This window comes from Oncorhynchus tshawytscha, linkage group LG29 (genome assembly GCF_018296145.1).
Source record: "Oncorhynchus tshawytscha isolate Ot180627B linkage group LG29, Otsh_v2.0, whole genome shotgun sequence".
In the NCBI taxonomy this organism is placed as follows: Eukaryota; Metazoa; Chordata; class Actinopteri; order Salmoniformes; family Salmonidae; genus Oncorhynchus; species Oncorhynchus tshawytscha.
In genome coordinates this window covers 24,375,141-24,400,653 of record NC_056457.1, presented here as the reverse complement: position 1 = coordinate 24,400,653, position 25,513 = coordinate 24,375,141, and the positions used below count along the sequence as shown (strand labels likewise).

The window sequence follows — 25,513 nt, the reverse complement described above, 5'->3', positions numbered from 1 at the left end:
TCCCTAATTAGTCACAGTACTGTAGGGGCCTTCAGTTGGGTGAAGGACAAATCAAGTGAGGGATGAATCTGAAATGGAATCTTTGATTACACCTAATTTCAATTCCGTGCAAACCATTTAACAGGGTTAAAATGAAACGCAAAAACAACCAAGGAAATGTCATTATAAGCTTTATTTACATGCAATAGTGCTTCTGCCTGTGTAACCACGATGTCTACACACATAAAGATGGGTTATAGATTCAGGAACTCCTTCATTTTGATCTCAGACACCTCATGGGGAAGGCTAATACTGATGCACCTAGTTGTGAGGGAAGAATAATACTGACACACCGGTCAGATTCCCTCACAAGGCACAGTCGTTTGGTGTAGTGGCCAGCATAAACACTGTCATTTCTGTCTAGAATAAAATGGAGCAGATTAAACTTCCAGAATCTTTCCCATTCGGCGATAAGGGAAAAAAATCATGCTCCCAAAAATAAATAACTATACAATATATAAATCTCTCTGTACTGTAAAAATAACAAAAGGCAGAATGCTTTGAAGTTGCATACGTTCGTTAATACTTTGTTAATGATGAAAATGCATAATATTTCTCAGTTATTTCTATACGAAACGGAAGACGTTGAGAATCGCACCCCTATGACAACACAGAACAGGATGGAACTGGGAGTAGATACACAACACTGCATCACAACATACATGAGGGTTACACAACATACACATTGGGTTGTGTCCAATGTGCATTATCATTGAGCATATTCAGGTAGTACCTCGTCCAAATGCTTGCTCTCCATTCGCCTCAACCGAGCAGCACAACCCTGTCCGTTGGTCTTTTATTTCCAGCTGAGGATAGTATAATAACCAGATGTCTGAGTTGTGGAAAATGTGAATTCTACAGGGAATGACTGAGGAGACTGGTAGATGTGCTGCTGATGCCTAGTCAGAGAGACCGTGGAATGACACTTCTCTCCATCCTGTAGTATCTCATCCACATTCTATTGAAGATTTCATTTGCTACTTAAATCAGCACCAGGATTGGGATCACATTCAAGAAATGCAGACATTAATATATACGAACAGAGATCTGTCTTTACAACACAGAGTAGGATTACAGCGTGATAACAGGAACTCCCTTTGTCCTGGTTGTAGCGACAGGACCCACAGATAAGTGTCTTTCAATATGAACATATCCTTGTACACAGCATAAAACAACGTTTTTTTTATGTACAAAAGCATAAATATATAAATATCTGTGATACAAAAATAAATACTTTTTGTTTTCTGTTTTTCTGATAGTGTTTTTTCAAGCGTCCGTTTAATCTGACGTCCCTTGTTCTACCAGCGGTGTTTCCCTCTGGAGGGTGTTCACTTCCTGGAGTGGAAGTGCATCTTGGGATTCTGGCGTTGTAGCTGCTGAGGTTGTCGCCTTGGAGTTCTCCTCCTCCAGTGATAGCAGAGGAGAGGGAGAGCAGGGTGGGTCTACACAGACAGAGGGGAGTAAAATACATGTTTATATTAAATGGTCATTTGAAATCTGCAGTGGGGATAACTGACATAACATAGCTCTTTAAGCATGAGGTAAATGCATAAGTTGCATAATGTTAAAGTTTTGTGTGAACGGACTTGTACCTTGATTGATGGCATTCTCCTTTATGATATCCCCATTGTAAAAACGGGCGTTCCCCGTCAGGTCCTGACTGCTGATTGGCTGTTCTGAGGTGTTGAGTAGCTGGAGGGTGGAGTCTTCGGGCAGAAAGCAGTGATCTTCTCCGTCCCCATGATGCTCAGGCTCACTGAGAGGAGGGACATGTTTGGGTGAGAATGCTTCTATACACACACGTGTACATACACACACAGAGACGGACCGACTGACTGAAATTGAGGATGTGAAAACAGTCCTGTACATACCTGTTAGAGTAGTGGTAGACTGGGACGTGTCCATTTGACATGGTCTGTGCTAGTAGCGTGCCACATTCCATATCATACTGCACATCCTCCTGCAACAGGAACAAGAGACATCAGTTAGACTTCTGTTATTCATGAAAAACAATGTGCCCAAAACTGATATGCTCCCAACAGGGATTTATCGGTGAGAAGCACAAGACACGAACTTGGCGAGCTTAGGTTCCCAATGGGGATGGAACTCAGTCTGACCTGATGTAGTCCTGGCAGGCAGTGTGTGGGCCGATGGTGTTTCCCGTTGGAGGTGTACAGTGCGATGGGTGGGTAGACAGCGTGCGGTGGGGGCAAGTGGGGGTCCAGGGGACAATGCCCGACCAGTGCCAGGCCCTGCAGGGGCACCATGGTGTACTGGCAGGAGGAGACGGGGGACGCCACAGCTGGGAAACACAGGTCTGACATTTCCTCTGGAGGGGAGAAAACACAAGCACCGTTGTTAGACATGGAAGGACTTCCAGGGCTGATATATCAAGGGATTAGTCCATTCAAAATGGCGTGATTGGTCAGTTACATTTTAGTCATTTAGTAGATGCTCTTCTCCAGAGTGCATTCATCTTAAGATGGCTTCAATACATCTGACAAACACATATTACAGTTATAGTCAGTACATTTTTCCTCAATAAAGTAGCTATCAGCAAAGTCATAAAGGGGAGGGGAATTATACTTTTTTGTACTTTTACCCCCAATTGGTAGTTACAGTCTTGTCCCATTGCTGCAACTCCCCTACGGACTCGGGAGAGGCAAAGGTCAAGAGCCATCTGACCAAGTCACACTGCTTCTTGACACACTGCTCGGAAGCCAGCCAAATCATGTGTCAGAGAAAACACTGTCCAACTGGTGACCGAAGTCACCTTGCAGGTGCCCAGCCCGTCACAAGGAGCCGCTAGCCAAACCCTCCCACAACTGCAACGACGCTGGGCCAAATGTGCGCCGCCTCATGGGTCTCCCGGTCACGGCCGGCTGTGACACAGCTTGGGATCGAACCCGGGGCTGTAGTGACTCCTCAAGCACTGCGATGCGGTGCCTTAGACCGCTGCGCCACTCAGGAGGCCTCAGGAGGGGGAATATTTGAGATACTCTTAGAGTTCAAACAACTACAGTTGTTTTTGTGACTAAATCGAACTTGATCCAACAACTACTACCACCACCCTCCTCATCATCATCCTCGTCACTACTCACTCTCTTTGGCCCAGGCTCTCCACAGGCAGAAGGGGATGAAGGCTACGATGATGAATACGAGGGCCCCCAGGACCACGCCCACTATGAGGTAGGGGAGGTCGCTGGGGCGGGGCACAGGCCCCCCGGAGTGCTCTGGTCTCTGGGACGACGTCTCCGACGGGGAGGGCCGCTGGTTCAGACGAGCTGGGGGAGGGAGGGGTTCATTTAGTTGATGTAACATTTATTACAGTCAGGTTATCAAATTCATTCTAGAAACAATGTAACATTTATTACAGTCAGGTTATCAAATTCATTCTAGAAACAATGTTGCTTTTTTAGCATTTCTCTGTGAGAGTACACGTGTGAATGAGATGGCTATACAGGTAGAGACAGAGATCTGCTTACCTTTAGTTTCTAAGATAACCACGTTGCCAAACTCGCTCTCTCCCCCCTCGTTGAAGCTCTGCATCTTGATGTCGTAGGCCGTCTCAGGCTGCAGGTCACTGATGGAGTGCCAGTAGCGGTCCCCCTCCACCACGTCCTTCTTATAGTCACTGTCGTTGTCACTGTCTGTCGGCCGGTAGAAGATGTAGAAACCGTAGACGGGGGTGTTGTTGACGGCAGTGTACTGTGGAGAGAAAAAATATGAAAGATTGAATATTAACAAAATGACAGTAATTTGAGTTTTCAGCCATACGTACAAGATGACAACACAAACATAAAGGACACACAGCCTATTCCACTCACTGTCCATTTGAGGATGATGGTGGTCTCGTTGATGGCTTCATTATAAGTGATGTAGGGTCCGTCTACAGGGCGTTCGTTGGGCCTGCCGCCACCCAACACCGTGTAGGCCTTAGAGGGGACACTGGGGGGGCTGGCGCCAATCACATTCACTGCCAACACACGGAACTTATAAGACATGCCTACAGGGAAACAGAAAGCACACACAGGTTAAAATAACCAAACAAACCTCTGTCTTTCTCTGACCACACTAATGGTGATGGTAACCGTGTTGATTACTCAGTCATTATTCAAATAGGTATGATTATGATGATTACTAAAACAGTAATGTTGATGATAATCAGTCATGCTAATGATGAGGATGATGAGGCCATTTGTCATGAGGGATAATGATGATGATGGTGATGAAGCTCACCTTTCTCCAGGCCAGTGATCTCCACAGACAGTCGTTGGGGGGGGATATTAGTGACAGCCACCTCCCATTCCCCCCCTCCCTTCCCTTTCAGCTTCTTAAACTCCACCCGGAATGACTGGATGGGGAAACCACGGTTACCGCGCGGGATCCACGTTACGTACGCAGACGTCTCTGTCGCCGTGGAGATGGTGGGCTTATCAGGGGCCTCGGGAGCTGTGGAAAAGTGATAGAAGTTAAACTGACATCAAATCTATTATTGGTCCATATTAATGCACACATAACCACACTGACACAAGGACAGACTCACTCTCAATAACACTAAAGCCAAAACACTCACAGACACAAGCAGGTAACGTAAACAATGTACGAAGACTTACTGTGAGCTCATCCTTTAAGTGTTAAAATTGAGAGAGAGATCAAGACAGATCACATGTTAGTACAGAGTAGAAGAGTGAGGGGTTAACAGTTAGTCAAACAGTTTAATAACAACTGTCAGGATGTTAGAAACAGCTGAAAGGGCTAAGAGTTGGAACTGTGGTCCATCTATGTTCCAACCATGCTGGACAGTAGGAGAGGGGGACGGGGACTTACGAGAGAGGCGAGGTGATGGTACTGCAGGAGTTTTAGGAGGCTCATTCTGTCCCCCTGGACCCCTACGACCTGTTGGCACGGAAACAAGAGTATTATCAAAAATACACAAATACCGGGGAATGCGTCAACATGGGGACATTTATGATAATAATTTGGATGAATAAATGAATCAATAGGTAAATAAATGTACCTTTGCCTGTCCTGAAGGTCATCATGGCCGGTTGTCCCAGGCCAGCGCAGTTCTTAGCAGACATCTCCACCTCGTACAGACTGGCTGGCTGCAGCTTGGCCAGGGTCAGCTTGTGGAGAGCCCCAGATATACAGCTGCTGGTCCACTCACCTGGAGGGTCCTCAATCTGATGGAGAGAAGAGAGGAGGCATTAGTTAGTTTGTGAGGACATGTAAAGATATATGTCATTGTAGACAACTTTATATAATATCTATTTCATTTTTTTTTTTTCAATTTTATTAGTTGTACTATTTAAATATTGATTACTGCATTGTTGGGTAGAGCATGCGAGTTAAGCATTTCACTGTACTTATGGATGTGACAATAAAAGCTGAACTTAAAATTTAGTTGTAGACGAATATAAATCTATCTGTGTGTATTAGTACATGTGGGTTTATGAGTTAACCAGCCTTTACCTTTCTGTACTTGACGATGTACTCCACCACAGCAGAGCCGCCATCGTGGCGAGGTTTCCAGGTCAGATCATAGAAGTCGGCCTTGACAGTCCTGGGCTGGCTGAGGATGACAGGGGCCTCTGCCACAGAGATCTGCCCAGTCAGCTCAGAGCAGTCCAGGGTCAGCATGCTCCCCGTGGCCCCGGGCTTCACTGGGACCTGCTCCCGCAGCACCTTGTCTGGGCTCAGGGGACACAGGCTGGACTTCAGCTTCCCTGACCGAGACGGGTTACTGGTTGGCAAGGTGACCAGTCTGGCAGCGGCCTGCGAGCTGCCCACGCCGTTCTCAGCCATGCACTGGTACAGGCCATCGTCCTGTGGGCCCACGTTGATGACACGCAGCACGCGGGCAGACAGGCGGTGGCGTGGCGACGTGGCCAGGGGGCGGGCGTTGTGGAGCCATACGACAGAGGGGGTGGGTTTACCCCTGGCCTGGCAGCTGAAGCGTGCGTTCTCCCCCCACATCACCTCCTGTTGCTGGAGCTCTACGGTCACCTGGGGAGGCTCTACAGAGACAGAGAGAGATGGTTCGTTTGTGTAGTGAGTATCATGTAAGGTCATGTCTAGCATATATGCTTGAATAATGGCTGATTGTGAGTGACTGTATGGTTGTGTGGGAGTGAGCTTGATTAAGTCTTAATTAAGTATGTCTGTATGGTTGTGTGGGAGTGAGCTTGATTAAGTCTTAATTAAGTATGTCTGTATGGTTGTGTGGGAGTGAGCTTGATTAAGTCTTAATTAATTATGTCTGTATGGTTGTGTGGGAGTGAGCTTGATTAAGTCTTAATTAATTATGTCTGTATGGTTGTGTGGGAGTGAGCTTGATTAAGTCTTAATTAAGTATGTCTGTATGTTTGTGTGGGAGTGAGCTTGATTAAGTCTTAATTATGTCTGTATGGTTGTGTGGGAGTGAGCTTGATTAAGTCTTAATTAAGTATGTCTGTATGGTTGTGTGGGAGTGAGCTTGATTAAGTCTTAATTAAGTATGTCTGTATGTTTGTGTGGGAGTGAGCTTGATTAAGTCTTAATTATGTCTGTATGGTTGTGTGGGAGTGAGCTTGATTAAGTCTTAATTAATTATGTCTGTATGGTTGTGTGGGAGTGAGCTTGATTAAGTCTTAATTATGTCTGTATGGTTGTGTGGGAGTGAGCTTGATTAAGTCTTAATTAATTATGTCTGTATGGTTGTGTGGGAGTGAGCTTGATTAAGTCTTAATTATGTCTGTATGGTTGTGTGGGAGTGAGCTTGATTAAGTCTTAATTAATTATGTCTGTATGGTTGTGTGGGAGTGAGGTTGATTAAGTCTTAATTAAGTATGTCTGTATGTTTGTGTGGGAGTGAGCTTGATTAAGTCTTAATTAAGTATGTCTGTATGGTTGTGTGGGAGTGAGCTTGATTAAGTCTTAATTATGTCTGTATGGTTGTGTGGGAGTGAGCTTGATTAAGTCTTAATTAATTATGTCTGTATGGTTGTGTGGGAGTGAGCTTGATTAAGTCTTAATTAAGTATGTCTGTATGTTTGTGTGGGAGTGAGCTTGATTAAGTCTTAATTAAGTATGTCTGTATGGTTGTGTGGGAGTGAGCTTGATTAAGTCTTAATTAAGTATGTCTGTATGGTTGTGTGGGAGTGAGCTTGATTAAGTCTTAATTAAGTATGTCTGTATGGTTGTGTGGGAGTGAGCTTGATTAAGTCTTAATTAAGTATGTTGTATGGTTGTGTGGGAGTGAGCTTGATTAAGTCTTAATTAAGTATGTCTGTATGGTTGTGTGGGAGTGAGCTTGATTAAGTCTTAATTAAGTATGTCTGTATGGTTGTGTGGGAGTGAGCTTGATTAAGTCTTAATTAAGTATGTCTGTATGGTTGTGTGGGAGTGAGCTTGATTAAGTCTTAATTAAGTATGTCTGTATGGTTGTGTGGTAGTGAGCTTGATTAAGTCTTAATTAAGTATGTCTGTATGGTTGTGTGGGAGTGAGCTTGATTAAGTCTTAATTAAGTATGTCTGTATGGTTGTGTGGTAGTGAGCTTGATTAAGTCTTAATTAAGTATGTCTGTATGTTTGTGTGGGAGTGAGCTTGATTAAGTCTTAATTAAGTATGTCTGTATGGTTGTGTGGGAGTGAGCTTGATTAAGTCTTAATTAAGTATGTCTGTATGGTTGTGTGGTAGTGAGCTTGATTAAGTCTTAATTAAGTATGTCTGTATGGTTGTGTGGGAGTGAGCTTGATTAAGTCTTAATTAAGTATGTCTGTATGGTTGTGTGGTAGTGAGCTTGATTAAGTCTTAATTAAGTATGTCTGTATGGTTGTGTGGTAGTGAGCTTGATTAAGTCTTAATTAAGTATGTCTGTATGGTTGTGTGGTAGTGAGCTTGATTAAGTCTTAATTAAGTATGTCTGTATGGTTGTGTGGGAGTGAGCTTGATTAAGTCTTAATTAAGTATGTCTGTATGGTTGTGTGGTAGTGAGCTTGATTAAGTCTTAATTAAGTATGTCTGTATGGTTGTGTGGTAGTGAGCTTGATTAAGTCTTAATTAAGTATGTCTGTATGGTTGTGTGGGAGTGAGCTTGATTAAGTCTTCATTAAGTATGTTTGTATAGTTGTGCGTGCCGGCGTGTGTGTTCACGTATATTTGTGTGTGTGTGTGTGTGTGTGTGTGTGTGTGTGTGTGTGTGAGAGAGAGAGAGAGAGAGAGAGAGAGAGAGAGAGTGTGTGTGTGTGTGTGAGAGAGAGAGTGTGTGTGTGTGTGTGTGTGTGTGTGTGTGAGAGAGAGTGTGTGAGTGAGAGAATGAGTGCCGTGCAGAGACAGGCCAAGCCAGTCAGTTGATGGTTGGCTGGTCATGAAGAGGCAGAATTCATTATCCCTTCAGCAGCCCTCACACTTTAATTAGTGCCAGCTGCTACGAGACGAGCACACAACCCAAACTCACACAGAACCAGTGTAAAAACACTCACCCAGTCCTGCTATGAGAGCTCTGCCTCCACACACATTCTAAATAACACAACCCTGCCCTTTTATGTTTCCCAACAACGCTCTGCCAAGCTCACACAAACACACAGCACCCACTATTCTCTCGCTTCGCCAAACGGGGGTCAGTCTAATCATCAAGTCTCTCCTCAGGAAAAGCCTGTCAAATGGCGGGACTCCATAAGCCAAGTTAACCCCACCTCACTGCTACAGTAACTCTGTTTCAGATCCTTTCACAACTTGTAATATGTGTCATCACACAGGGCCTTCAGAGGAACAGGAACCTACAAACCTCCATAACACCTCATCTTAGTATCATCCTACTGAACCCAAAGTTTCGTCCCAACTCACCGAACACCAGCACGTCATACATCACTGTAGCGGCGCTCTCCGATCCGATGCCGTTGTCAGCGTGACACGCATACGTCCCTGAGTCGCCCTCGCCCGCCGAGTCAATCAGCAGGTTGCTGAGCAGAAAGCGCGTGTTGTTATGGAAACGCAGGTCCTGGCCGTCCTTGGCCCATGTGACCTGCGGGGTGGGAATGCCGCTGGCCACACATTCCAGAACCAGACGCTGTCCCTTAGTGACCATGATGGAGCGAGACACTGGGGGGTAGATGATATGGGCCGCCTCTGATGTTGAACCTAGAGGGAGGGAGGGAGGGAGGGAGGGGTTGTTTATCAATGAAGTCTAACTGGCCTTGTTCTAATCTTATTAAGAGGTATTTCAATGTTACAAATCACATCACTTTATCATGCTCATAATGAGAGTTTGGTCGTGTTTGGTCATGGTGACTCACGGCGTATGCGCAGGCGGTCAGTGGAGGTGGAGGTCTTGACTTCCTGTGTGACAGGGTTGTAAGCAGCACACTTGTAAGGCCCCTCGTCGTCCAGAGTGGCGTTGGCTATCTGCAGGTTCCCTGATGGCATGATCAAGTAGTTCCCTGTTCACAGACAGACAGAGGGAGGTTTTTAAACATTGAGGCTACACTGGGTAGGTACTGGATAGTGATAGGCCAACACAATTACAACTGGTCCGTGAGACAATTCTGTCACTGTAATCCTTAAGCATAGACAGGGCAAGCCATCTACAGTGAGCTCCAAAAGTATTGGGACAGTGACCAATGTGTTGTTGTTTTGGCTCTGTACTCCAGCACTTTGGATTTGAAATTATACAATGACTATGAGGTTAAAGTGCAGATTGTCAGCACTTTTTCTACATAGTCCCCCCATTTTAGGCGGCCAAAAGTATTGGGACAAATTCAAAAGTTTAGTACTTTCAAAAGTAGTATTTGGTCCCATATGCATAGCTTGTAATGAAGCTTGTGATTACACATTTGTTGGATGCATTTTGTTTGTTTTGGTTGTGTTTCAGATTATTTTGTGCCCAATAGAAATGAATGGTAAATAATGTATTAGGTTACTTTTATTGTAAATAAGAATAGAATAGGTAAACACTTCTACATTAATGTGGATGCTACCATGATTATGGATAATGATAATGATGAGTTGTCATACCCCTCCCAAAAACGCTAACCTCCCCTGTTATTGTAATAGTGAGAGGTTAGCATGTCTTGGGGGTATGATATTTGTGCGTCTGTAACTTTCTCACTCATCATTATTCACGATTCATTACCAGTAACCATGGTAGCATACACATGAATGTAGAAGTGTTTAGAAACATATTATATTCTTATTTAGAATAAAAGTGACTCCAGAATTATAGTGACTTGAGTATCCTGAGCGGGCTTAACCATTAAAGCCGGGACCGAGAGACTGAAAAACAGCTTATATCTCAAGGCCATCAGACTGTTAAATAGCCATTACTATCCGGCCTCCACCCAGTACCCTGCCCTGAACTTAGTCACGGTCACTAGCCGGGTACCACCCAGTTACTCAACCCTGCACCTTAGATGCTGCTGCCCTATGTACATAGACATGGAATCACTGGTCACTTTAATAATGTTTACATACTGTTTTACCCATTTCATATGTATATACTGTGTTCTAGTCAAGGCCATCCTATTTAACTATTGCTGTACATACACTATTCTATCCTACATAATCTTCAGGTATACTACATATTCTATCCACTTACTGTCCAGAATGTCTATTCATCCCTTAACATATATACACTACATGACGATTTTTGCATGCTTGGTGCTTCAGCACGTGGCGGTCCTGTTTTGTAAGCTTGTGTGGCCTACCACTTCACGGCTGAGCTGAGCTGTCACAATACCATCACTTATAGTTGACCGGGGCAGCTCTAGCAAGGCCGAAATTTGACGAACTGACTTGTTGGAAAGGTGGTATCCTATGACGGTGCCACATTGAAAGTCACTGAGCTCTTCAGTACGGGCCATTCTACTGTCAATGATGGTCTATGGAAATCGCATGGCTGTGTGTTTGACTTTATACACCTGTCAGCAACAGGTGTGGCTAAAATAGCCACATCCACTAAGTTGAAGGGGTTTCCACATACTTTTGTATATACACTGCTCAAAGAAATAAAGGGAACACTTAAACAACACAATGTAACTCCAAGTCAATCACACTTCTGTGAAATCAAACTGTCCACTTAGGAAGCAACACTGATTGACAATACATTTCCCATGCTGTTGTGCAAATGGTATAGACAACAGGTGGAAATTATAGGCAATTAGCAAGACACCCCCAATAAAGGAGTGGTTCTGCAGGTGGTGACCACAGACCACTTCTCAGTTCCTATGCTTCCTGGCTGATGTTTTGGTCACTTTTGAATGCTGGCGGTGCTTTCACTCTAGTGGTAGCATGAGACGGAGTCTTCAACCCACACAAGTGGCTCAGGTAGTGCAGCTCATCCAGGATGGCACATCAATGCGAGCTGTGGCAAGAAGATTTGCTGTGTCTGTCAGCGTAGTGTCCAGAGCATGGAGGCGCTACCAGGAGACAGGCCAGTACATCAGGAGACGTGGAGGAGGCCGTAGGAGGGCAACAACCCAGCAGCAGGACCGCTACCACCACCTTTGTGCAAGGAGGAGCAGGAGGAGCACTGCCAGAGCCCTGCAAAATTACCTCCAGCAGGCCACAAATGTGCATGTGTCTGCTCAAATGGTCAGAAACAGACCCCATGAGGGTGGTATGAGGGCCCGACGTCCACAGGTGGGGGTTGTGCTACAGCCCAACACCGTGCAGGACGTTTGGCATTTGCCAGAGAACACCAAGATTGGCAAATTCGCCACTGGCGCCGCCCTGTGTTCTTCACAGATGAAAGCAGGTTCACACTGAGCACATGTGACAGACGTGACAGAGTCGCCGTGGAGAACGTTCTGCTGCCTGCAACATCCTCCAGCATGACCGGTTTGGCGGTGGGTCAGTCATGGTGTGGGGTGGCATTTCTTTGGGGGGCCGCACAGCCCTCCATGTGCTCACCAGAGGTAGCCTGACTGCCATTAGGTACCGAGATGAGATCCTCAGACCCCTTGTGAGACCATATACTGGTGCGGTTGGCCCTGGGTTCCTCCTAATGCAAGACAATGCTAGACCTCATGTGGCTGGAGTGTGTCAGCAGTTCCTGCAAGAGGAAGGCATTGATGCTATGGACTGGCCCGCCCGTTCCCCAGACCTGAATCCAATTGAGCACATCTGGGACATCATGTCTCGCTCCATCCAACAACGCCACGTTGCACCACAGACTGTCCAGGAGTTGGCGGATGCTTTAGTCCAGGTCTGGGAGGAGATCCCTCAGGAGACCATCCGCCACCTCATCAGGAGCATGCCCAGGCGTTGTAGGGAGGTCATACAGGCACGTGGAGGCCACACACACTACTGAGCCTCATTTTGACTTGTTTTATGGACATTACATCAAAGTTGGATCAGCCTGTAGTGTGGTTTTCCACTTTAACTTTGAGTGTGAATCCAAATCCAGACCTCCATGGGTTGATAAATTTGATTTCCATTGATAATTTTTGTGTGATTTTGTTGTCAGCACATTCAACTATGTAAAGAAAAAAGTATTTAATAAGAATATTTCATTCATTCAGATCTAGGATGTGTTTTTTTAGTGTTCCCTTTATTTTTTTGAGCAGTGTATATATTACCAGTCGAAAGGGTTTTTCTTTATTTTTACTATTTTCTACATTGTAGAATAATAGTGAAGACATCAAAACTATGAAATAACACATATGGAATCATGTAGTAACCAAAAAAGTAACCTTTGCCTTGATGACAGCTTTGCACACTCTTGGCTTTTCCAACAGTCTTGAAGCCACACATGTGGAGATCATCCGTTCACCGACTCTGCATCTCACAAAGACACGGCGGTTGGAACCAAAAATCTCAAATTTGGACTCATCCGACCAAAGGACAGATTTCCACCGGTCTAATGTCCATTGCTCATGTTTCTTGAACCAAGCAAGTCTCTTCTTCTTATTGGTGTCCTTCAGTAGTGGTGTCTTTGCAGCAATTCGACCACGAAGGCCTGATTCACACAGTCTCCTCTGAACAGTTGATGTTGAGATGTGTCTGTTGCTTGAACTCTGTGAAGAATTTATTTGGGCTGCAATTTCTGAGGCTGGTAAGTCTAATGAACTTATCCTCTGCAGCAGAGGTAACTCTGGGTCTTCCTTTCCTGTGGCGGACCTCATGAGAGCCAGTTTCATCATAGCGCTTGATGGTTTTTGTGACTGCACTTGAAGAAACTTTCAAAGTTCATAAAATGTTCTGTATTGACTGACCTTCATGTCTTAAAGTAATGATGGACTGTTTTTTCTCTTTGCTTATTTGAGCTGTTCTTGCTATAATATGGACTTGGTCTTTTAACAAATAGGGCCATCTTCTGTATACCACCACTACCTTGTCACAACACAACTGATTGGCTCAAACACATTAATAATGAAAGGAATTCCATAGATGACCTTTTAACAAGGCACACCTGTTAATTGAAATGCATTCCAGGTGACTACCTCATGAAGCTGTTTGAGAGAATGCCAAGAGTGTGCAAAGCTGTCATCAAGGCAAAGGGTGGCTACTTTGAAGAATCTCAAATATAAAATATATTTTTATTTGTTTAACACTTTTTTGGTTACAACATATGTGTTACTTCAATGTTGATGTCCTTGCTATTATTATACAATGTTTAAAATAATGAAAATAAATCAAATCCTTGAATGAGTAGGTGTCCAAACCTTTGACGGGTACTGTATATATATATTTCTTTATACTCCGGACTCCAACATTGCTCATACTAATATTTCTATATTTCCTAATTCCATTCTTTTACTTTTTTATGTGTGTATTGTTGTGTATTGTTAGATATTACTGCACTGTAGGAGCTAGGATATAACATCTGCTAAACATGTGCAATAACATCAATAACATCTGCTAAACATGTGTATGCGACCAATGAAATGTGATTTGATTTGATTTAGGCCTAGCTACACCCGCAATAACATCTGCTAAACATGTGTATGCGACCAATGAAATGTGATTTGATTTGATTTAGGCCTACAGCACTTTCAACAACAGAGTGCACTGTCAGCACCTGCCACATGGTGGTGTCCTTGAGTCTCACAGAGAGACAGCCAGTGAACTCTCCTCAACGTGGTTATCATTTCCCTCTCACTCGCTGTAAGCCACACATCCCCTCCTAAGGCTCCCAGCCATCTACATATCAGCCACAGAGAGGGCCTTTTTCTCTCAAATAACTCAAGAAATAAATGGTTGCAAAATAAACAAGAGTATTCCCATGTTTCAACATTACCCAGATAATTGCCTGCAGTTTAATGATGGGCCAGATAGCTCAGATAGATACAGCATTCCAGTAATCCAGGGAAAGATATAGTGAAAGAGAGAGAGATAAAGAGAGGGGGAGCGAAAGAGAGAGAGAATGCCAAAGAGAGAGAAAAAGTATTAATTACAGTAGAGTACAAGGAGAGAGAAAAAGGGAGGAAGTGAGAGGGGGATAGAATGCAAACTAGACAGGGAGAGAGAATAGGCCTGTAACAGAATGATCGATCCATACCCTTGGAGGTCTCGAGCCACTCCTGTTTGACACTGTAGCGGACCTGTGCCTTGGGCTGGCTCTCAGGGAGGTGACATACGATCACAGCCGTGTTCCCCTCATCCACCTCAATGTCCTGCTGGTCGTCTTGTTCAAAGTCACGCAACTCTGAAATACAGGGAGGACAAGAAAGAGGTCAGGAGAGACACTAACACACACAGATACACATAAACATGTCCCACCATGGAGCCAACCCTGTCAGAGCACCACAGAAGCTCTCCCATAAACACAATTGCGGAATATACACACATTTGCTTCCTCAACCCAGCCAGCCTGTGTAAGTGCTCCAGTCTGTAGTCCATCAATCTGGAGCAGGATGACAACACAATAACTATGAAATGGGAAGATGGGAACTACTAAAATGGGCATTCCAATTCAAGGCAATATTCTATAACAGTGCAAATGGACCAGTCCAGCGGCCATATTGGGCTGTACCATTCTAGACTGTTTGATTCATTCTACTTCTATGAATAGAGCATGTGTGTGTGTCAGAGCAGAGCTGAGCAGGGGGCTGACTGTGGGACAGAGACTGAGGGCCTGCCTGGTTAGTGGTTGGTTACTGTGGGAAACTGGAGAGGGATTACTGGAGGGCCATGTGCTCCCACTCTGTCCTGCAGACACACAGTCTGCACAGCACAGACACTGGGCTGACCTGTAACCTCTCACCCCCCTCAGAGGGGGACGCAGGGGCTGGACCAGGGGTCAGAGGTGAGCGGTGCCTGCCTCTAGAGTTTCAGGGAAAGAACAACCAGTTTGGATTGGGAGGAAATTGTGCTGCTAGGCTTTAGAACGCTGATGTCAGATTGGGGGAGTAGAATACAGGATATTTAAGTGTTGAGGGAGAGAGAGAGAAGGGGGAAAAGAGAGAAAGAGAAAGAAAACAGTTTAATAGAGAGAAAAATAGAGAAGTGGAAAGAGGGAATGTTCAACAACAACGATCAGAGCTGTAGTGTATATGCTAGAGGCAGGGAATCCAGGGGTGAAATGAAACAAAAATACAACTCCTTCACCTAATTAAATGTCAACCAGTCTCTCTTGATTTATTCTGTTTCACAAAGATGGCGGCGCTCCATTATTTTCAGAGGTGCACAGCTAGTTATTATTCTTGGACCGTTCAACTCTTTGTCAAAACAGAAGTAACCAAGCCACTCATATACAGTGGACCGACTAGACAACCAGATATGGTTGTTTACACTTCAATGTAGATGAACACAGCTTAGTTTAGACCAGAGTTAAGGCATCTACTGATATAAACACAATAGTGATTCACTTTAGATGCTGACTATACACCTTTACTGTGGGTGACTGAGAATGCATGATGTTTTTTCATATCTGATCTATTTCCGGTGCAGGCAGTGTGTGTGTTTCTGGCTTTCTGGGGGAATTTTTAAAAAGGAGAGGGGAGCTACAGGGGTTGGCCTTGACAGGTGCCGCCCTCCCACCTCCCACCCACCTTCACCCGACCCTGACTCCAAGAGAGATGGGACGCACAGGACCTGTCATGCTGAGTTGTGTCCCTGTGTCTCTGTGTCCCTGTGTCTCTGTGTGTCTGTGTCTCTGTGTGTCTGTGTCTCTGTGTCTCTGTGTCTCTGTGTCTCTGTGTCTCTGTGTGTGTCTGGACAGGGGTAGAGTCTCAAAGAGAGACTGTGATGCTCCATTTGCTAAATGAATCAGGCCCTGTTTTTACAGCTACCCCCTGACTCCCCCCTCTGACTCCCCCAGGCTCTACTAAATTCCTCCAACTATACCTTTAACCCCCTCCTCCCCACACCTCTCTCTATCCCTGCATTCTTCCACTGAACTGCCCTGTATGTGTGTCTCTCAGGTGAGAGACAGAAAGAAACAAGACAAACAGTGTATAAGTGACAGAGTATGAATAACTGTAGAATAACTATATAGGAATAACTGTAGAATAACTATATAGGAATAACTGTAGAATAACTATATAGGAATAACTGTAGAATAACTATATAGGAATAACTGTAGAACAACTATATAGGAATAACTGTAGAACAACTATATAGGAATAACTGTAGAACAACTATATAGGAATAACTGTAGAATAACTATATAGGAATAACTGTAGAATAACTATATAGGAATAACTGTAGAATAACTATATAGGAATAACTGTAGAATAACTATATAGGAATAACTGTAGAATAACTATATAGGAATAACTGTAGAATAACTATATAGGAATAACTGTAGAATAACTATATAGGAATAACTGTAGAACAACTATATAGGAATAACTGTAGAACAACTATATAGGAATAACTGTAGAATAACTATATAGGAATAACTGTAGAACAACTATATAGGAATAACTGTAGAACAACTATATAGGAATAACTGTAGAACAACTATATAGGAATAACTGTAGAACAACTATATAGGAATAACTGTAGAACAACTATATAGGAATAACTGTAGAATAACTATATAGGAATAACTGTAGAATAACTATATAGGAATAACTGTAGAATAACTATATAGGAATAACTGTAGAATAACTATATAGGAATAACTGTAGAACAACTATATAGGAATAACTGTAGAACAACTATATAGGAATAACTGTAGAACAACTATATAGGAATAACTGTAGAATAACTATATAGGAATAACTGTAGAACAACTATATAGGAATAACTGTAGAATAACTATATAGGAATAACTGTAGAATAACTATATAGGAATAACTGAAGAACAACTATATAGGAATAACTGTAGAATAACTATATAGGAATAACTGAAGAACAACTATATAGGAATAACTGTAGAACACTATATAGGAGTAACTGTAGAACACTATATAGGAATAACTGTAGAACACTATATAGGAATAACTGTAGAACACTATATATGAATAACTGTAGAACACTATATATGAATAACTGTAGAACAATATATATATATATATATATATATGTGTGCATGTATGGAGTGTGTGTGTGTGTGTGTGTGTGTGGAGTATGTATTTATGGATGTGTGTGCGTGTGTGTATGGAGTATGTGTGTATGGAGTATGTGTGAGTGTGTGTATAGAGTAGGTGTGAGTGTGTGTGGTGTATGTGTGTATAGAGTATGTGTGTATAGAGTATGTGTGTATAGAGTATGTGTGAGTGTGTGTATGGTGTATGTGTGAGTGTGTGTATGGTGTATGTGTGTATAGAGTATGTGTGAGTGTGTGTATAGAGTATGTGTGAGTGTGTGTATAGAGTATGTGTGAGTGTGTGTATGGTGTATGTGTGTATAGAGTATGTGTGAGTGTGTGTGTGTGGTGTATGTGTGTATAGAGTAGGTGTGAGTGTGTGTACGGTGTATGTGTGTATGGAGTATGTGTGTATGGTGTGTGTGTGTATAGAGTATGTGTGTATGGTGTATGTGTGTATGGAGTATGTGTGAGTGTGTGTGGTGTATGTGTGTATAGAGTATGTGTGTATGGTGTGTGTGTGTATAGAGTATGTGTGTATGGTGTATGTGTGAGTGTGTGTGTGTGTGTATAGAGTATGTGTGTATAGAGTATGTGTGAGTGTGTGTGTATGTGTATAGAGTATGTGTGTATAGAGTATGTGTGAGTGTGTGTGTGTGTGTATAGAGTATGTGTGTACGGTGTATGTGTGTATAGAGTATGTGTGGATGGTGTATGTGTGTATAGAGTATGTGTGAGTGTGTGTGTGTGTATAGAGTATGTGTGGATGGTGTTTGTGTGTATAGAGTATGTGTGAGTGTGTGTGTGTGTGTGTATAGAGTATGTGTGGATGGTGTGTGTGTGTATAGAGTATGTGTGGATGGTGTATGTGTGTATAGAGTATGTGTGTATAGAGTATGTGTGTATAGAGTATGTGTGAGTGTGTGTGTGTGTGTATAGAGTATGTGTGTACGGTGTATGTGTGTATAGAGTATGTGTGAGTGTGTGTATAGAGTATGTGTGTATGGTGTATGTGTGAGTGTGTGTGTGTGTGTATAGAGTATGTGTGTATGGTGTATGTGTGAGTGTGTGTATAGAGTATGTGTGTATGGTGTATGTGTGTATAGAGTATGTGTGAGTGTGTGTATAGAGTATGTGTGTATGGTGTATGTGTGAGTGTGTGTGTGTGTGTATAGAGTATGTGTGTATAGAGTATGTGTGAGTGTGTGTATAGAGTATGTGTGTATGGTGTATGTGTGTATAGAGTAGGTGTGAGTGTGTGTATAGAGTATGTGTGAGTGTGTGTATGGTGTATGTGTGTATAGTGTATGTGTGTATAGAGTAGGTGTGTATGGTGTATGTGTGTATGGTGTATGTGTGTATGGAGTAGGTGTGAGTGTGTGTATAGAGTAGGTGTGAGTGTGTGTATGGTGTATGTGTGTATAGTGTATGTGTGTATAGAGTAGGTGTGTATGGTGTATGTGTGTATGGTGTATGTGTGTATGGAGTAGGTGTGAGTGTGTGTATAGAGTAGGTGTGTGTGTGTGTACGGTGTATGTGTGTATGGTGTATGTGTGTATAGAGTATGTGTGTATGGTGTATGTGTGTATAGAGTATGTGTGAGTGTGTGTATGGTGTATGTGTGTATAGAGTATGTGTGTATGGTGTATGTGTGAGTGTGTGTATAGAGTATGTGTGTATGGTGTATGTGTGAGTGTGTGTGTGGTGTATGTGTGTATAGAGTATGTGTGTATGGTGTATGTGTGTATAGAGTATGTGTGAGTGTGTGTGGTGTATGTGTGTATAGAGTATGTGTGTATGGTGTATGTGTGTATAGAGTATGTGTGAGTGTGTGTGGTGTATGTGTGTATAGAGTATGTGTGTATGGTGTATGTGTGTATGGTGTATGTGTGTATGGTGTATGTGTGTATAGTGTATGTGTGTATGGTGTATGTGTGTATAGAGTATGTGTGTATGGTGTATGTGTGTATGGTGTATGTGTGTATAGAGTATGTGTGAGTGTGTGTGGTGTATGTGTGTATAGAGTATGTGTGTATAGAGTATGTGTGAGTGTGTGTGGTGTATGTGTGTATAGAGTATGTGTGAGTGTGTGTGGTGTGTGTGGTGTATGGAGTATGTGTGAGTGTGTGTGTGTGTGTGTGGTGTATGTGTGTAATACTCTTAATACTCATAATACTCTTCCTGGGGTCTACACAGAACATTAAACATTACATAATACACAACATTAATAGACAAGACCAGCTCAAGGGCTGAACTACATGAATGGGTGTGTGCATGTGTCTTTATGTAAGTACCCCTCCTGCGCATATATGCTAGTCTGTATGTTCCTGCTTGCGTGTGTATGTGTGCTGCTGTCCCTGTGTGAGTGGGATGCTGGACTAGCAGGATTGATGGTATTTATAAAGTGGAGCTGGACTCTGACCTCTAAATACTTAAAGACAGACTCTGCATCCAACATCTTTATGTGCAGAGGGAGGGGGCAGTAGGAACACTCTCTCTGTGTGTGTGTGTGTGTGTGTGTGTGTGTGTGTGTGTGTGTGTGTGTGTGTGTGTGTGTGTGTGTGTGTGTGTGTGTGTGTGTGTTACTGCTACAGACATTCATGACGTTGATGTATACATGTTTTTACCAGTGTGTTTTTGTTATCATGTACTTCACAGTGTGTATTGTATAGACCCATACTCTGTGTTCTTGGGGCCTGTCCCGTCTGTCTGTCTGTTAGGGGGGTGTTGGTTGTCTACAAAGGTAGTCAAGCAGGAAGTTTTAAATAATGTGAAAACAGCTTGGTCCCAGAGAGGAGAGGGCTCAGAAAGATTCTTCGGAGTTAGATAGCAGGGAGGGGGCGGGGAAGGGGGGGGGGCAGGGTTCATAGCATTCACCTAGATTCACCTGGTCAGTCTATGTCATGGAAAGAGCAGGTGTTCATAATGTTTTGTACATTCAGTGTACATTTATCAATTACATCTAATGCTGCATGGAGGAAGTTTGAGCATGAAGTTACACATAAACACCTACTGACTAATACACACAGAGACACTCACTCCTGACACCTACTGACTAATACACACAGAGACACTCACTCCTGACACCTACTGACTGATACACACAGAGACACTCACTCCTGACACCTACTGACTGATACACACAGAGACACTCACTCCTGACACCTACTGACTGATACACACAGACACTCACTCCTGACACCTACTGACTGATACACACAGAGACACTCACTCCTGACACCTACTGACTAATACACACAGAGACACTCACTCCTGACACCTACTGACTGATACACACAGAGACACTCACTCCTGACACCTACTGACTAATACACACAGAGACACTCACTCCTGACACCTACTGACTAATACACACAGAGACACTCACTCCTGACACCTACTGACTAATACACACAGAGACACTCACTCCTGACACCTACTGACTAATACACACAGAGACACTCACTCCTGACACCTACTGACTAATACACACAGAGACACTCACTCCTGACACCTACTGACTGATACACACAGACACTCACTCCTGACACCTACTGACTGATACACACAGAGACACTCACTCCTGACACCTACTGACTGATACACACAAAGACACTCACTCCTGACACCTACTGACTGATACACACAGAGACACTCACTCCTGACACCTACTGACTGATACACACAGAGACACTCACTCCTGACACCTACTGACTAATACACACAGAGACACTCACTCCTGACACCTACTGACTGATACACACAAAGACACTCACTCCTGACACCTACTGACTGATACACACAGAGACACTCACTCCTGACACCTACTGACTGATACACACAGAGACACTCACTCCTGACACCTACTGACTGATACACACAGAGACACTCACTCCTGACACCTACTGACTGATACACACAAAGACACTCACTCCTGACACCTACTGACTGATACACACAGACACTCACTCCTGACACCTACTGACTGATACACACAGAGACATTCACTCCTGACATCCAACGATCAGCAGGAGTGAGAGAGAAAAGAAAGTAACAGAGGGAAAGAGAGAACGTGAGGAGTGAAAGAGAATGAGAGGGGGGAAGAGAGAGAATGAGAGGGGGGAAGAGAGAGAATGAGAGGGGGAAGAGAGAGAATGAGAGGGGGAAGAGAGAGAATGAGAGGGGGAAGAGAGAGAATGAGAGGGTGAAGAGAGAATGAGAGGGGGGAAGAGAGAGAATGAGAGGGGGAAGAGAGAGAATGAGAGGGTGAAGAGAGAAAGACAATAGAAGAGAGAGAGAAAGAATGTGAGGTAGAGAGAGGGAGACTGGAGACTGTGACATCACCTCTCATCTTGTGAGGGGACCCTGTCTCATCTGGCTTAAAAACACCTCCTGTTTCTCAGCTCACACACTATATGAAAACACTACACACCCACTCTATAAAAACTACACACACAGTCACACAGGCCTAACACATAACCTCACACAGGCCTAACACACAACCTCACACAGGCATAACACACAACCTCACACAGGCCTAACACACAACCTCACACAGGCCTAAGACAACCTCACACAGGCCTAAAACACAACCTCACACAGGCCCAAGACAACCTCACTAAACATTCTCTCTCTCTGCCTACCTACTACCTGTTTTTGGTAGTTTTACACACTACTTTCCTTCCATTTAGAGCATGAGATCAGTGATAAAGTAGTCTACAGTACTACTGCCAAGAGATGAAAGCCTACCATTGACTATGTACATACATAGCTTGCGACAGAGCTGCAGGAGTTGTGACTCGTTTTTGTCTCTCTCTCTCTCTCTCTCTCTCTCTCTCACACACACACACACACACACACACACACACACACACACACACACACACACACACACACACACACACACACACACACACACACACACACACACACACACACACACATCCTTATCTTCCCCTCACAAGAAAAGCAGCCCTCTCCCCAATTACAGGACCATAACTCCTGCGTCACAGGAATGTGGTGTCGTGGGGAGAAGAGCTGAGAGTCAGGGAGGAGGTCCCATTCACAGTGACCCCATGGTCCCCTCCCCTGGCAGGGCCCCATTCACAGCAACCCCAGTCCCCTCCCCTGGCCAGGCCCCACCACCAGGCTTCAGGGTCACATTCTCCAGGCAGAACCCCTCTCAGTTCCTCTCTGTCCCCGAGAGTGATACACACTACCACTACACACGCTTATTGTTCACTACTCCATCAAATCACATCTTTTATTTGGAACATGCGCCGTGAACAACAGGTGTAGACCAACAGTGAAATGTTTACTTCACGGGCCCTTCCCAATAATGCAGAGAGAAATAATAGAAAAATGATAGCACAAGGAATAAATCCACAATGAGTAACGATATCTTGGATATATATGTGGAGGGGTACGAAGGGGTACGAATTGAGGTAGATATGTACACATAGATAGGGGTAATAGGAGAGATAATAAGCAGTAGCAGAGCAAAGGGGGGTCAATGCAGAGTGTCCAGGTAGCTGTTTGGTTAACTTCTCTAGCAGTCTATTTAGCATCCACACGATGGAGTCCCGTTACACTACAGTCCTCTTCTCTGCCCTTGCCAACAGTCTACTGGTTAACCAACAGCTACACTTTAAAAACAGATTGAGTTTTTTTATGACCAGTTTTTGTACAACAGTATGTTCAGTCGGATACAGTGTTTTCCCACATTCAAATAACTTGGCATAAGGATTTGTATATATATTTAAAGCCAATGTAGGGAGAGTGTTGAAAATTAGCACAAATACTCACACTATGGTGAAACCTACACATCGGGTGTCATGCCCTGACCATAGAGAGCCTTTTATTCTCTATGTTGGTTAGGTCGGGGTGTGACTAGGGTGGGTAATCTAGGCCATTGTATATCTATGTTGGCATGGTATGGTTCCCAATCAGAGGCAGCTGTTTATCAGTCTCTGATTGGGGATCATATTTAGGCAGCCTTTTCCCACTGGGGATTTGTGGGATCTTGTTTTTGTGTAGTGCCTGTGAGCACTGCATTGACTTCACATTTAGTTTGTTCTGTATTGTTTTGGTGAGTTTCATTTATTAAACATGTGGAACTCTACGCACGCTGCGCCTTGGTCCGACCATTATTACGACAAACGTGACATCGGGTGATACTTTATTTCTGTGCCAATGTGTTTGGATGTTAAATGCATGAACAACAACTCACTGGCAGCGATGACATTGGCCGGCACACTGACCAGGGCCCCTGCGTTGGTGCTGGCCACACACTGGTACCTGCCCAGGGTGAGGTTAGTGAGGGCGGGGATGAGCAGAGTGCCAGGCTCCAGTACCACCCCCAGTTCCCCAACAGCCCCGGCAACCAGCTCGCGGCCGTTTAGCCGCCAGCTGATGTTGGCTGAGGGGGGTTGGGTGCTGCACCTCAGAACCACACTTCCCCCTAGCTTCTGGACCACCGACAGAGGCTCCTCTGTGAACACGGGTACTTCCTCTGATAGAAAGGGATGAGAGAGGACGAGGGATGAGAGAGAGAGATGAGAGACACTGCCGTACACCTATTTAAACTGTGTGAAGTCATCCTATTCTCCATCTACCTACATGGTATTGAATCCTTACTTCTGATGTTAGTATCTCTCTAACTATCCCTGTTTCACTGTTGAGATGTTGTGACATCACATGACCAGTGCTCTACTCACCAGTGGCGCCGCCCTGTAGGCAGCACAGCAGCACTGCACTCAGAGCACACAGCACTCGTGCCCGTCGCTTTCTCATCCACGGAGTCCAGTCTAATGTTCCAGACATCTTCCATACACTACCCCCTGGTGGAGGGAGAGAGAGAGGGAGAGGTCAGATGGTCATACACAGATTTACGACACTCAAAACAAACAGTGTGAATCCACTGAATCACAAATGGGCACACACACACTCAAATACACACACACTCTCACACACACACTCTCTCTCTCACGCACACACACCTTATTTTATTCTGCCACTAAACCAACAACCACTCAAACCACTGACAAATCCCATGGCAAAGCCATAAACAAACCTCCACATACAGGTACATATACATACACCAGCCACACACCATATACACACACAGCGGAAACACACACATATACACACCCCACTGAAAGGTAGAGCCCAGGTGAAGGTCCTGCTCACAGCGCTCAGGAACACAACTCCAGCCCAGACACAAACAAAACCTCTCTTTTCTGTCAGCCCCCATGCCAGCACTGACCCCCTCACCACTCATCCCCCTTTCAGCCCCTTCATCAAAGAGGCGCCCTCATTCTGCGGGGGTTAACCCGACTCTCCCCCACTCAGGTGTAACTGATACAGGTAGAGGGTATGGGGGAGCAGGAAGGGGACAGAGAGCCTGTATTCACCACACAAAGAACAACTGAATACAGGGAGGACAGGGAGGGGAAAGGGGGATACTAGTATTGCAGCAGTGTGTGTGTGTGTGTGTGTGTGTGTGTGTGTGTGTGTGTGTGTGTGTGTGTGTGTGTGTGTGTGTGTGTGTGTGTGTGTGTGTGTGTGTGTGTGTGTGTGTGTGTGTGTGTGTGTGTGTGTGTGTGTGTGTAAGATAGAGGGAGAAATAAGGCCAGAGAGCAAGAGAGAATGACAGAGGGGGTCGGTAATGGTCAGTCTATTAACAGTTAATGCAGAGCGGGGAGCTTTTCTCTCTGCCTTGTCGCTCTGCCAAGTTTCCCAAATTCTTCCCTGTCAGGTTAAACTAACAACCTCCCATCAGGATAAGGAGGGTGGTCCACAGCTCACTGAGAAAATCTCTCTCTCTCTCTCTCTCTCTCTCTGTCTCTCTCTCTGTCTCTCTCTCTCTCTCTGTGTCTCTCTGTCTCTCTGTCTCTCTCTCTCTCTCTCTCTCTCTCTGTGTCTCTCTGTCTCTCTCTCTCTCTCTCTGTGTCTCTCTCTCTCTCTCTCTCTCTCTCTCTCTCTCTCTCTCTCTCTCTCTCTCTCTCTCTCTCTCTCTC

The 25,513-nt window shown here is 44.3% G+C and overlaps 1 protein-coding gene across 1 annotated transcript in view; it reads right to left on the bottom strand.

Moving 5' to 3' along the window:
- Positions 1 to 153: 153 nt before the first annotated feature.
- The window catches only part of LOC112252982 (brother of CDO), a 50,064-nt gene continuing 24,704 nt past the window's right edge, over positions 154 to 25,513 (bottom strand). Inside the window, exons 2-17 of the mRNA XM_042308766.1 lie at positions 24,212 to 24,334; positions 23,725 to 24,006; positions 14,520 to 14,666; positions 9,319 to 9,462; positions 8,870 to 9,163; positions 5,515 to 6,059; positions 5,060 to 5,225; positions 4,870 to 4,938; positions 4,279 to 4,491; positions 3,867 to 4,045; positions 3,525 to 3,747; positions 3,141 to 3,323; positions 2,157 to 2,368; positions 1,911 to 1,999; positions 1,632 to 1,795; positions 154 to 1,481 (exon numbers count right to left, since the gene is read on the bottom strand). Coding sequence (XP_042164700.1) covers positions 1,318 to 1,481; positions 1,632 to 1,795; positions 1,911 to 1,999; positions 2,157 to 2,368; positions 3,141 to 3,323; positions 3,525 to 3,747; positions 3,867 to 4,045; positions 4,279 to 4,491; positions 4,870 to 4,938; positions 5,060 to 5,225; positions 5,515 to 6,059; positions 8,870 to 9,163; positions 9,319 to 9,462; positions 14,520 to 14,666; positions 23,725 to 24,006; positions 24,212 to 24,317 — 3,180 coding nt within the window. The 5' untranslated portion in view covers positions 24,318 to 24,334 and the 3' untranslated portion in view covers positions 154 to 1,317. The remainder of the gene's footprint in view (positions 1,482 to 1,631; positions 1,796 to 1,910; positions 2,000 to 2,156; positions 2,369 to 3,140; positions 3,324 to 3,524; positions 3,748 to 3,866; positions 4,046 to 4,278; positions 4,492 to 4,869; positions 4,939 to 5,059; positions 5,226 to 5,514; positions 6,060 to 8,869; positions 9,164 to 9,318; positions 9,463 to 14,519; positions 14,667 to 23,724; positions 24,007 to 24,211; positions 24,335 to 25,513) is intronic.